The following is a 13,102-nucleotide window of genomic DNA, read 5'->3' on the forward strand; positions in this document are numbered from 1 at the left end:
ATTTTCCTTATGACAAGAAGGGAACATGTATTAAGAACTCTGGTATGTCCCATCAGAATAACTAATTCATAGTAATTACCGGAAAGTTCTACTAAACACTACTGTACAAGGATAAGAACAAAACTGAACTTAATTTTAAACGTAAGGGAAGGGGACAGGAAGGCTTAAAATACAATACTCTTTGAAACTAAAAATTACACAGAAGACAGATGCACTGGGAGTAAAAAAAAAAAAAAAATCTGAAGGAAAAAACCATCATTGGATTTCTTTAAATGACCAAGTTCCCTGGTGTGATTTAAGTAGAATGTCAGAAAGAGGATTAAAGATCTATGAAGCAAGGCCTATGTCCTCTTTCATCACTGACACTACTGGATACTAACATATTTGGCCAAGAAAGAGAATATATTAAAAATAGAACCTATAAAAAAGAACTCATGGTTTAGGGGTACAACCAAATGAATACATTTTATGATAAAGTGAAACCCAAAACTTGGGAGGCAGAAGAGAGAGAACAAAATCTATGACCCTGAAGAGTGAAGGCCCCAAACAGGGCCAACAGTGTGAAGCAGAACAGAAGGGCAGGGGGCATCTACAGTGAGTGCCTGATTTCCCGGGGGCGGGGGGAGGGCTCTGCTGCTCCAGGGGCCCCGGAAACTCCGTAACATGACACTGGAGGGGCTTACGCTCTCCCAGCAAATAAACTACAGAACTGAGTACTCAGTGTAGATGGGTTTTAGAGTTAGATTAACACCACCTGGAAAAGAGACTGAAGCTCTAATGGTACTGGGGAAAGAGAATTCTCACTTGTGAAAAACTTTAATAAAGTTAATAGAACGTAAGACATGTATGTATAGTATTTGCTAAAAATGCGATTTTAAATGTTACGAACAAGGGGGGTGGGAGGATGGGTTAGCCTGGTGGTGGGTATTGAGGAGGGCACGTTCTGCATGGAGCACTGGGTGTTATGCACAAACAATGAATCATGGAACACTACATCTAAAACTAATGATGTAATGTATGGGGATTAACATAAGAATAAAAAAAAAGTGAAAATAAAAAAAAATAATAAATGTTACGAACATCAGGGAATTGGAAAACCACATACATCTGTTCGTGCAACAATATTTGAGAGCCCAACCTGTGCCAGATACTGGCTTAAATTTTTTTTTTTTAAAAGATTTTATTTATTTATTTGACAGAGACACAGCGAGAGAGGGAACACAAGCAGGGGGAGTGGGAGAGGGAGAAGCAAAGCAGGCCTCCTGCTGAGCAGGGAGCCCAATGCGGGGCTCGATCCCAGGACCCTGGGACCATGACCTGAGCCGAAGGCAGACGCTTAACGACTGAGCCACCCAGGCGCCCCTAGATACTGGCTTAAATATTAACAGAAGCAAGCGACATCACATTAAAAGACCTACTTGTTTCAGCACAGCAATTACACAATAATAGTAAAGGAACTGCAGTAATATTATCAAATTCAGATTGTACTTCTTGAGCACAGAAAGTACGACTCTACGTTAGGGGTCAACAAACTTTTTCATAAAGAGCTAGTGAGTGCATATCTCAGGCTCTGCAGGTCACAACGGTCTCTTGCAGCTTCCCAACTCCACCATAAGCAAAGAGGCCAGGAGATGTTCTAATAATACTTTATTTACAAACACAGGCAGGAACTCGCTGATCCCTGTTTAAGATGTTTGACACCAAAGGAGTTATTTAAACTGCTCGAAGACTCTCAAAATGGGCACTAATATCACCATTTTATGAACGAATAAACTGAGATTTAAAAGGCTAAGCAACGAACCCCATTTTACATGTAGAAAAGTGCCTGGTGCCTTGACCCTGAGGCTACACCACCAGCTCTGCCTGGTTACTGCGGGAGGGGGGTAAAACACTACTTTCTGTGAGCAAAGGCACATGCACACAGTCTCTCCCACCCCAGAAAAGAAGAAAGGAAAAGACTTCATGAAATTTACTCACGGTTATTAATCACAAGTCCTGGAAATGGTCTAAAGGGAGAAACAAATTATGTAACAGTTTATTTTTGTTCTACAAAATTTACATGTATATTCAGTTTAATATTTAACTCAAGTCACTTACATGTTAGAATGAGCAATGTTATCCAACTACGTTTCAATCTTACACTTTTTAATCTTTGAAAAGATAGACATATAACTACTACACACCATCATTAGATAAGGCCACACTAAAGATGGTGAAAACAACAGAAGCCAAGAAAAAAAGAATACAGTAATTTCAGTGACATAGTCTAATGGAAGCAAGCTTTTATCCAGACCCCTGGGGAAGAGCATGGACCATGGACACGGGTTAAGTGGGACAAAAACGGGATTTTTAGGGAAAGGGTACTGGGAGAAGATAAGCGGATGACAGAAAGCCTTGGGAGGTTACCACATGGGCTATTTCCAAGAGCCAGTCCTAAGTGATTTGTACAAGAAACAGTGGGAATTTAACAATGAACCGACTGGGAAGATTTAGTGATAGCAAAGTTTTGGGGAGCTGGAAAGCGTGAAGATGACATGGACTCTTGCTTAGGTAGATGGAAAAGAGGACGTCTGCGGAACACCTACTGGACGAACACGTATTAATGTGATCTCACGATGCTGTTAAGAGTGTAGGTATAATCATCATTCCTGCTCTGTGGATAAGGAGCCCATTCTCAAAGGTGACAACTACACTTTTATGGTACAGACAAGGAGACAGAATGACCTGACTTGGGATCAGATCCCTGTCCGACCTGAGCCTGGGATGACGTTCCTAAGACACATGCTGGCCAACTGTTTTCTGTAGTGGGTCAGCCAGTAAATATTTTCGGCTTTGCAGATCATACTGTCTCTGTCCCAACTGCCCCGTTTCACCCCTGTAAGCTGAAAGCTGCAGTAGACGCTATGTACTGCCAACTGTATGTAACCGTGTTTTAATAAGGCTTTATAAGAACAGGCAACAGGCTGGGTCTGGTCCATGGGCAAAGGTTCACTAAGCCCTTGCCTTAAAAACAGGAGAATTAAGAGTCAGCTCAGGCAGAAGAGAATCTCACAGTAGAAGAACTCAAGTATTTTATGTGTTATATGGAAAATTGGATCCTATTATTACCTAGGACTACATTCTGGAAGATGACTTAGCCTCACGATGAACAGAGTCATTCTTATGAACAAGCGGGGAAGGCTCACTTACCTAATGACAGTGAATTTAATGAACTCAGCAGAATCTAAGATCCTCCTCATGGAGCTGATTTCCAGGTAACTGGGGGCTTTGAACGACACTCCAGGGGGCATGCCGTCAACCACCACACAGCCAGGGTTAATTGTGATTTTCCTGTAGGGAACTTTCACAGGGAAACCCATACCAATAGCTTCACCTAGGACGAGACAAACAGCATAAAAGCACAGGTCAACCTATCATCTCCGAAGTGGTTAGAAAGCACACGAGCAACATTAAGGACAGTCCCCGCAGTTAATGATAGTCAAAGTACACGTCAAACAACCTTACCTCCGAACCTCAGTTCTACTCGCTTTGATGGCGACCATCATCGAGAGTTTAACACAGCTAACGTTTCCTTAGGAAAAAACTTTAGAGAAACCCGAACACCTGCATTTCTTTTTCTTTTTTTTTTTAAAGATTTTTATTTATTTGACAGAGAGAGGGAACACAAGCAGGGGGAGTGGGAGAGGGAGAAGCAGGCTCCCCGCTGAGCAGAGAGCCCGATGTGGGGCTCGATCCCAGGACCCTGGGATCATGACCTGAGCCGAGGGCAGACGCTTAACAACTGAGCCACCCAGGCGCCCCGAACACCTGCATTTCAACTTCATTTCATTTTATACAGGAAGACAACAGCTATCCGAGCATAATCTACCATTCGGCTCTCACTGGAAGGAAATGTCCTAGCTTACTGCAACAGCACTATGCAAATGCGAAACTCACCAAATTTCCGACTGAAGAGGTCGTTCACTTGCTCTCTGAGCTGTCTCGCTTTTTCAACTTTTGACAGCCTTTCATTATCGTCATCTAGAAAAGGCAAGAGGACGGTCATAGCTAAATAATGCAATTTTAATTCCAGGTCAATTTTTAGGTGCTCTGAGTGAACTCGCTTCATGTCTTGGGAAGATTTAAGTATTTTACACTAATCAAGGTTGAAATGACTTAACCAAGTGATTTGACTCTAACAACAAACCGAAAACGCGATGCCTCTGTGCCTGTTACAAGGAACTCCGCCGGCTCTTTTGTACAGATTTCCTCAACAAGGCACTAGGTACTAGCTCACTCTGCGTCTGGTAACTGCCTAGAGCTTTCTGGGAAGGAACCGACGAGGTGATGTGTTTGGTTAGCGCTCTCTGCAGGGCAGACAGGGGCACAGCATGGCACAGAGCGAGTCCCGGGAACCCAAGTCAGTTGAGTGAAAATCCAAACACGGAAAACCCCACAAGCGAGAGAAAGGCAGAGAAATCGTACCTGGAATCGTCACCTGAATGATGTTAAGATCTTCAACACCTGATGCAGTAGTATTAACGTTGGGCGATGAATTTATTTTTCCTTAAAATAGAAACTTCAGATTAGAACACACACAAAATGTAATTAAACCAGCTCTATTGATGCGCTTAAAATTCAGACTACACAAGATAGTATTTAACCCAATTCTGTGTAAGGGTTGGTCCATCTGATGGTACACTTTGTCATTCTGGGGGAATTAAGTTTCCTGAAAGACCGCTCCCCACCCCCTCACCCCCCCACCCCCACCCCACACTCTTTTCTCTTTCTCACTGTGCTCGGTACAGCATCAGACATACAAAGATTCTCATTTATTAAATAAACTCAAAATTGTAAATCAGTCAAAACCACATTCTTTAATGAGCGTTCTTGGTTTTAACTCAGTAGCTGTTCTTTCAACGATTCTTTTAAAATTACTGCTGCAACGTAAGTTTCCCACAGCACACGTTCTGTAGCAAGGACACTCACTCGGAGGGCTCTTCGAGGAGGAGGTACTCTCCTTAATTGCAGTCTCAAACATTTCAGGCCTGAAAAACAGGAAGGGAGAAAAAAACATTGTGTGCTAATAATCCCATAGTAAAATGTTAAAATTAAACAAAGATTTAAAAGAACCATTTACTTTCTGAACATATACATTCAATTCTTAGTAATGGAAGAACAGAAAGAACATGTCCGTCGTCTAAAGAAACATATACAAAAACCCCAATCCTAATCATGATCACAACACCAACCCAGGTCCGTCTAGCTTCAATTAGTTTCTCTTTCCCATGGTTTCCACCATATATCCTGGAAGGATCCAGTGCTAGACCTGAGAATGGAAACAGGGAACACGCTGTACGCGGGCAGCATGGAAACAGAGGACAAGCTTGTGAAAACTTAAGCGCGAGTCTTTCTCTAGGAAGATGCAGAAGCAGAGGCCTTAGCTACTGCCAGACCTCTCCAGCCCTCTCCAGCCCTGGCCAGAAGTACAAAAGGTGGCCAATGTGGTTGGCAGTGTCAGCTTTGAGCATTTGACAATACCGCTGTATGACTCAGAAGCAAGTGTTAATAAATGGCACCTAAAATTCACTTCCATTAAGTTCAAATAATTCTTCAACATCAACATATATTTTTAACTTCTGATTATTGCCATCCACTTCAATTGTGTTGGTCTAATTCATAGACCTCCAAAGCCAACAGAAATTTAAAATATTCTGGGGGCGCCTGGTGGGCACAGTTGGAAGAGCATCCGACTCTTGATCTCAAGGTCATGAGTTCAAGTCCCACAGTGGGTGTAGAGATTACAAAAAAAAATAAATAAACTTGGAGCGCCTGGGTGGCTCAGTCGGTTAAGCGGCTGCCTTCAGCTCAGGTCATGATCCCAGGGTCCTGGGATCGAGCCCCATGTCAGGCTCCCTGCTCGGTGGAGAGCCTACTTCTTCCTCTCCCTCTCCCTGATGTTCTGCCTACTTGTGCTTTCTCTCTCTCTGTCAAATAAATAAAATCCTTAAAAAACAAATAAATAAATAAACTTAAAGAAAGAAAGAAAAAATATTCTGTACGCTGGAGAAATCATAGGGCTTTACAAAACTGAACAACTGCTTAGACCCCAGCAGCATCAACCATTAACAATAAGACAGTGGTATATTGAACAAAATCAAGCTGTCATCCCTCTGACAAGCTACAGCCCTCCTTCCCTCTTATAACCAGTTACGAAACACTTAACAGATCTACAAAAGTACAGCTTAAAGAGCCTTCTTTTTTGCCTCCTAGAGCTAATGAGGTCTTGATACAACGGTGAACCCAAGCACCAATCTGCCCGCGTCAGAGCACTGCCGCTGCCCGGCGAGCCTCCTTTCAGCTTACTGCCCTTACTTTTTAATGATGAACTTAATCTTGGCCTTGTTTCTGAGTATCTTCTCCAGCCTTGGAATGCCAAAGGTGGACGGCCGCCGGAACGGCACGCCCTCAGGCAGGCCCTCCACATAGAAGTCTTCTGGGAAAGATTCAAATAATGCAAACGGTACTTTCACAGCTTGCTTCAGACCAAGGGCTTCGCCTGTAAAACACACACAGACGTTTCTATTCTTTCTCATGTTCGTCACTTTTCAAAACTCCTTTGTAAAAAAAAAAAAAAAAAAATCCTTTCTAAATTACATTTTGCAGCTACTAAAATTATATATTTTTTTTTGAAAAATCGTATTACTTTCAATTTTAGAAAAACGTGTTCAATTCTGCAGTGCTCAGAAAAGTGGGAGAAATGATGGCATCCATGCTCGCAAAACACATGCACTTCCCATGACAGTAACATTTCAACGCTGCACATTTTATTCTGCACACATTCTCAGACTACGTGAAAAAGGCTACCATACATTTTAGCACTAATATTTCAAAATAAACTTACCGCATTTTTCATTGAAAAGATTCTCAACTTTCTGTTTTAGGTCCGTGATTTTGGCATTCCAGGCCTCTGCAAGTGAAAAACAAGATAGTTAGTAGCAATACTTCGCAAAATACATCTATGCCCAGCAGTTTCTTATTTTATTGTGCATCTTTAAGAAGTACAAAAAAGGGTGCCTGGGTGGCTCAGTTGGTTAAGCGACTGCCTTCGGCTCAGGTCATGATCCTGGAGTCCCAGGATCGAGTCCCGCATCGGGCTCCCTGCTTGGCGGGGAGCCTGCTTCTCCCTCTGACCCTCCCCCCTCTCATGTGCTCTCTCTCTATCTCATTCTCTGTCTCAAATAAATAAATAAAATCTTTAAAAAAAAAATAATTAAAGGCTCTGAGCACGTGGGTGGCTCAGTTGGCTAGGCAACTGCCTTCGGCTCAGGTCATGATCCTGAAGTCCCAGATCGAGTCCTGCATCAGGCTCCCTGCTCAGCGGGGAGTCTGCTTCTCCCTCTGACCCTCCCCCCTCTCATGCTCTCTGTCTCTCATTCTCTCTCTCGCAAATAAATAAAATCTTAAAAAAAAAAAAAGAGAGAGAAATACAAAAAAAATACATAGGTTTTTAGCACAGTCATGTCTTGGCAACTACTCTAATCCTACATTATTAAACGGTTTCACTGTATTACTAATACACTGGCAACAAATGACATAGGCTAAAAATAAAAAACAAATGAAAACCAAGAAACCTCCCAAAAAACGACAGCACCTTCTATGTGCCAGGTATGGTTCTACCCTTTAACTTAGTACTTGCAATCCTCATAATAACCCCACAAGGCAGGAAGTAGTATTATCCCCACTTTACAAATCCAGAAACTGAGGCACAGAGGGGTTAAGTAGCTATTATAGTACCTTTAATAGCTCATATATACCAACTTACCAAATAAAAAACAATTCACCTAGAAAAATAAAGTGTATTGGTTCCTTTTATTTAAAATGATGAAATTAAGAAAAAAAGAATTCATATTTACCAAAAGAAAACTCTCTCCCTCGAGGCTTGAAGGGAACATTAGAACCATTAGTCTGGGTAGGGGTTCTAACCGCGGAGGTTTGAGGGTTGCTGCTATTAGGGCCTGAAGAAGAATTAAAAGGAAAAAATCATAATCAATACATGCACCTCATCATGTTTAAGCACTGCTTGTGATGTCCCTGAAAAACCACGTTAAGTTCAAACAGTACATAAGCACTACCAATGCAAATGGGCACCGAGGCCCCTGCTTACAGCCTCCATCCATTTTTCTGCTTCCGTCCCTACCTTCGGCCATTTTCGTCCCAAACAGAATTAGCTTTCTGGAAGATCTGACGAATTTTCAACTCACTTAATGCTTCAACGCGCCCTTTTGGAGCCATCTAATTTTGGGGTAGCTATGTTTGCTTATGCGTTTTTCTTTCAACCCATGAACATAATCCAATTTCAGGTACTATCCCCACTCTGAAGCCTTCCTTTGGATTCTCTAGCTGACTCTGGACACATCCTTCCTTTGAATTTAGTACAAATTAGAAACAGTGTTGTAGGAAACTGGTTGTTTTTCCATTGAATGAAAAGGACTATTAGTTTTAAGTTATTCTTATAAAACCAGGACCTGACTCTTATGTAGAGGTCACCTAATGCTTAAATAGTGAGTTTATTTAAATCTGAAGCCAGCCAGCAATCTTTAAAAACAAAAGAGCCAAAATAATAGGAAAATAAAAAGAAATTAAGGTTCCTCAGATTTCTTTAGAAAATAACCAACATTCTAAAGATACATCTTCCAACTCCGAATTTCCCAATTTGCAGAGAGTATCTGTAGACTCTGGGCTTTCAGGGCGCCTGGGTGGCTCAGTTGGTTAAACGTCTGATCTTGATTTCGGCTCAGGTCATGATCTCAGGGTCCTAGGACAGAGCCCTGCATCTGGCTCGTGCTCAGCCCGGGGTCTGCTTGTCCTCCTCCCTCTGCACCTCCCCCCACTCAAGCGCGCGCGTGCTCTTTCTCTAAAACAAATACATAAAATCTTAAACAAGTGAAATAAATGTCAAGAACCAACATTCTACTCTTTAATTATTTCAAAACTCCTGAATAAAACAACAGCTTTCTTAAGATGGCATAGTGAGGAAAGCAAACTAGCAGCCTGGGCTAGCTGACGGGTACAACCGGGAAGAGGCAATCAGTCCAGCCCGTCACCAGAGCCCTGCACAGGGTTACTAAGCCAGCTCACACCTCTGCTTAGGCTCCGTACTCATGAGGCAAGCCTTCGATAACAGGGTGAGACGGGAAGGAACTTGGGAGCAGCAGACAGAATGGACCTGACTGAAATATCTAGTTCTTAGTCTACATTAATAAAGCAGCATTCGGGTTTACAGTTAAGTGAAATAGCACCACGCACCCACTGGAAAAGCTAAATTTAAAACAATGACAAATGCTGAGGACGGGGAGGATGGGGGGCAACTGGAAGGCATCCACTGCTGGCAGGAGTGTAAAATGACAAAACCACTTCGGAAGACTGTTCGGCAGTCTCGCAGAATGTGAACAGCTCCACGACTGTGCTTCTAAATACCTCCTCAAGAGGAGAACATATGCTGCACTTTGTACACAAATGTTCGCAGGATCGTTTTTAGACAAGGCTGGAAACAAACCCAAATGTCCACTGACATATGTATAAAAAAAATGTGGTGAAGCCACACCATGGAGGAACACTCCACAATAAAAAGGGGATACTGAAATATGCCACGAGTGTTAAATCAGAAAGCATTATGCCGAGAAAAAGAAGCAAGCCATAAAGAGTAGAGCCAGTAGGATCCATTTATATGAAATTCCAGAACAGGCAAAAGCATTCCGTGGTGACGAAAAAGCAGACCAGGTGGGTGGTGGAGAGCGCTGGGTGGCTTGGTCGTTGGGCATCTGCCTTCGGCTCAGGTCATGATCCCAGGGTCCTGGGATGGAGCCCCGCATCGGGCTCCCTGTTCCTCGGGAAGCCTGCTTCTCCCTCTGCCACTCCCCCTGCTTGTGTTCCCTCTCTTGCTATCTCTGCCTGTCAAATAAATAAATAAAATCTTAAAAAAAAAAGGCAGACTGGGGTTGCCCGTGGGCCCGGCTGCTGTGGCCTGCGGGGAGCAGGGCAGGGTGATAGAGATGTTTCAAAAATTGACTAAAGTGGTGGCACCAACATTTTCCAAAACTCAAACCCCACAACCGCAATGGGTACGTTTTACTGTGTATAAATTATGTACATTTATTTTTTAAAGTAAAACAATTCCAAACAAGCATGACGTATCATTTAAAACAGAGTATTAGTATGGTGCAAGCAAAATACCTCCCCCCACCACTAAACTGCCAAAAAGTTCCTGGACATGGACACAGCTTTTACTACATACATCACCTTAAAATACTAATGACTACTTTATGGTATTTTAACGAATATTACTTAAATTCAGAGTCCATTTACAGACTTGGTGAAGCAATAGAAAGTTATCGTGGGACAAGGACCTCTATGGCATGGGGAACGTAATATAAACATATTCTCAGGCGCCTGGGTGGCTCAGTTGGTTAGGCGGCTGCCTTCGGCTCAGGTCTTGATCCTAGAGTCCCGGGATCAAGTCCCGCATCGGGCTCCCTGCTCGGCAGGGAGTCTGCTTCTCCCTCTGACCCTCCCCCCTCTCATGCTCTCTGTCTCTCATTCTCTCTCTAATAAATAAATAAAATCTTTAAAAACAAAAAAAACAAAAAAAACCCCCAAAAAAACCCTATTCTCTGTTAATCTGAAGGTCAAAAGCATTTTATCACCAAGCCATCACCGACCTTAGTCTTCTCCTTTTGAATTAGAAACCAAAAGTATAGTGTGCGAAGTGAGGGTCTAATCCTTGGATAGTATTTCTTTCAATTTAGAAACAATGGGCATTTTTTTTTAAGATTTTAATTATTTGTCAGAGAGAGAGAGACACACATAAGCGGGTGAGCGGCAGGCAGAGGGAGAAGCAGGCTCCCCGCTGAGCAGGGAGCCTGATGTGGGGCTCGATCCCAGGACCCTGGGATCATGACCAGAGCCGAAGGCAGACGCTTAACCAAATGAACCACCCACGTGTCCCGAAACAATGGGTTTCTAAGCTGGTATGTATAATAAATGGGTTTATTACCCAACCTAAAGAGCATCCCATTCCTATCTTGTCTCCCTTGCTGATTCTACTGCAAAGCAAGAAAAGTATCAGCATTTACACGAGATCATTCTAGATAATATTTATTTGTATTTAATAATCAAACCCTCAAAAAATAAATGGAGATTAAAAACTCATGTCCATACAAAAACTTTATTTTTTTTAAAGATTTTTTATTTATTTATTTGACAGAGACACAGCGAGAGTGGGAACACAAGCAGGGGGGAGTGGGAGAGGGAGAAGCAGCCTTCCCACCGAGCACGGAGCCCAATCCCAGGACCCTGGGATCATGACCTAAGCCGAAGGCAGACGCTTAACGACTGAGCCACCCAGGCGCCCCAAATCTTCTTTTTTAAAGATTTTTTATTTATGGGGTGCCTGGGTGGCTCCCCCTTCGGCTCTGGTCATGATCCCGGGGTCCTGGGATCGAGCCCCACATCAGGCTCCCTGCTCAGTGGGGAGCCTGCTTCTCCCTCTGCCTGCCGCTCACCTGCTTATGTGTGTCTCTCTCTCTGACAAATAATTAAAATCTTAAAAAAAAATGCCCATTGTTTCTAAATTGAAAGAAATAAAGATTTTATTTATTTATTTATTTTGACAGAGAGAGAGGGAACACTAGCAGGGGGAGTGGAACAGGGAGAGGGAGAAGCAGGCTTCCTGCGGAGCAGGGAGCCCGATGCGGGGCTCGATCCCAGGACCCTGGGATCATGGCCTGAGCTGAAGGCAGACGCTTACTGACTGAGCCACCCAGGCACCCCTATACAAAAACTTCTATGCAAATGTTCATAGTAACATTATTTTTTTTGTTTTTAAGATTTTATTTATTTATTTGACAGAGAAAGACAGCGAGAAAGGGAACACAAGCAGGGGGAGTGGGAGAGGGAGAAGCAGGCTTCCCACGGAGCAGTGAGCCCGATGCGGGGCTCGATCCCAGGACCCTGGGATCATGACCTGAGCCGAAGGCAGACGCTTAACGACTGAGCCACCCAGGCGCCCTGTAACATTATTCTTAATACCCCAAACCAGAAACATCCCCAATGTCCATCTGATAAATGGATAAACAAAATGTGGTACATCTACCCAATGTGGTATTAGGCACCAAGAAAAAGAAATGGACACCTATTAGGATGGATATTATCTAAAAAATAAGAAACAGAAGGGGTGCCTGCGTGGCTCAGTCGGTTAAGCGTCTTTGGCTCAGGTCATGATCTCGGGGTCCTGGGATTGAGCCCCAGCATGATCGGGGCATCTGCTTCTCCCTCTTTCTTTGCCCCTCCCGCTCCCCCTGCTCATGCTCGCTTGCTCGCTCTCTCAAATAAATTAAATCTTTAAAAAATAAACAGAAAATAGAAAGTGGTGGCAAGTATGTGGAGAAACTCAAACACTTGGTGCGCTGCTGTCGAACACGGAGCTGTGGTGGAGAAAGGTGTAGCAGTTACTTAAATGAAGGGGATTCAGTGTTGACCGGGCAGTTTTGACAGGGGAAGAGGACAATGTTCAGGAGACGGATGGTGGTGATGGTCGTGACAGTTGCATAACAATGTGAATGCACTTAATGCACAGAACTGTACATTTAAAAAATGTAGACCATTAGAAGGGTCCACCTTTGTTATATATATTTAATCACAAATCTTAAAAAGTGGACAGAGGGGAAGGACTGCAGTACTGGGACAAGCTACAAGACAGATGAACCTGGAAAACATTCCGCCAAGTGAAAGAAGCCAGTCACAAAGGATCACCCACTGTCCTTCCACTTACATGAAATGTAAAAAATAGGCTTATCCAGAGACAAAAAAGTATATGAGTGGTTCCCAGGGGTTGCAGGGAAGGGGAGATGGGGAGCAACTGCTATATGTATGGGGGCTTTTTCCTGGGTGATGAAAAGGTTCTGGAGTTCGACTGGTCTGACGGTTGCACAACCTTATGCATATACTGAATTGTGTATTTTAAGCAGTGAATTAAAAAAAATAAAATGGTGAAATTTATGTGAAGTATATCTCAATTTAAAAAACAGCATATGAGTTAAGTACCATTCTTTTTTTTTTTTTT

The 13,102-nt window shown here is 43.0% G+C and overlaps 1 protein-coding gene across 7 annotated transcripts in view; it reads right to left on the reverse strand.

Moving 5' to 3' along the window:
- LOC102734999 (general transcription factor II-I) overlaps positions 1-13,102 on the reverse strand; it is a 110,443-nt gene that overhangs the window by 3,598 nt on the left and 93,743 nt on the right. For all 7 annotated transcript variants that reach the window (XM_081819586.1, XM_081819583.1, XM_081819585.1 and 4 more), the window contains 8 exons: positions 7,896-7,997; positions 6,884-6,949; positions 6,355-6,538; positions 4,969-5,027; positions 4,465-4,545; positions 3,937-4,020; positions 3,190-3,373; positions 1,978-2,006 (listed from right to left, as the gene is read on the reverse strand). In XM_081819586.1, the coding sequence (XP_081675712.1) occupies positions 1,978-2,006; positions 3,190-3,373; positions 3,937-4,020; positions 4,465-4,545; positions 4,969-5,027; positions 6,355-6,538; positions 6,884-6,949; positions 7,896-7,997 (789 nt within the window). The remainder of the gene's footprint in view (positions 1-1,977; positions 2,007-3,189; positions 3,374-3,936; positions 4,021-4,464; positions 4,546-4,968; positions 5,028-6,354; positions 6,539-6,883; positions 6,950-7,895; positions 7,998-13,102) is intronic.

The sequence above is a fragment of the Leptonychotes weddellii genome, chromosome 5 (genome assembly GCF_054177405.1).
Source record: "Leptonychotes weddellii isolate Sample4059 chromosome 5, ASM5417740v2, whole genome shotgun sequence".
NCBI classification, from domain to species: Eukaryota; Metazoa; Chordata; class Mammalia; order Carnivora; family Phocidae; genus Leptonychotes; species Leptonychotes weddellii.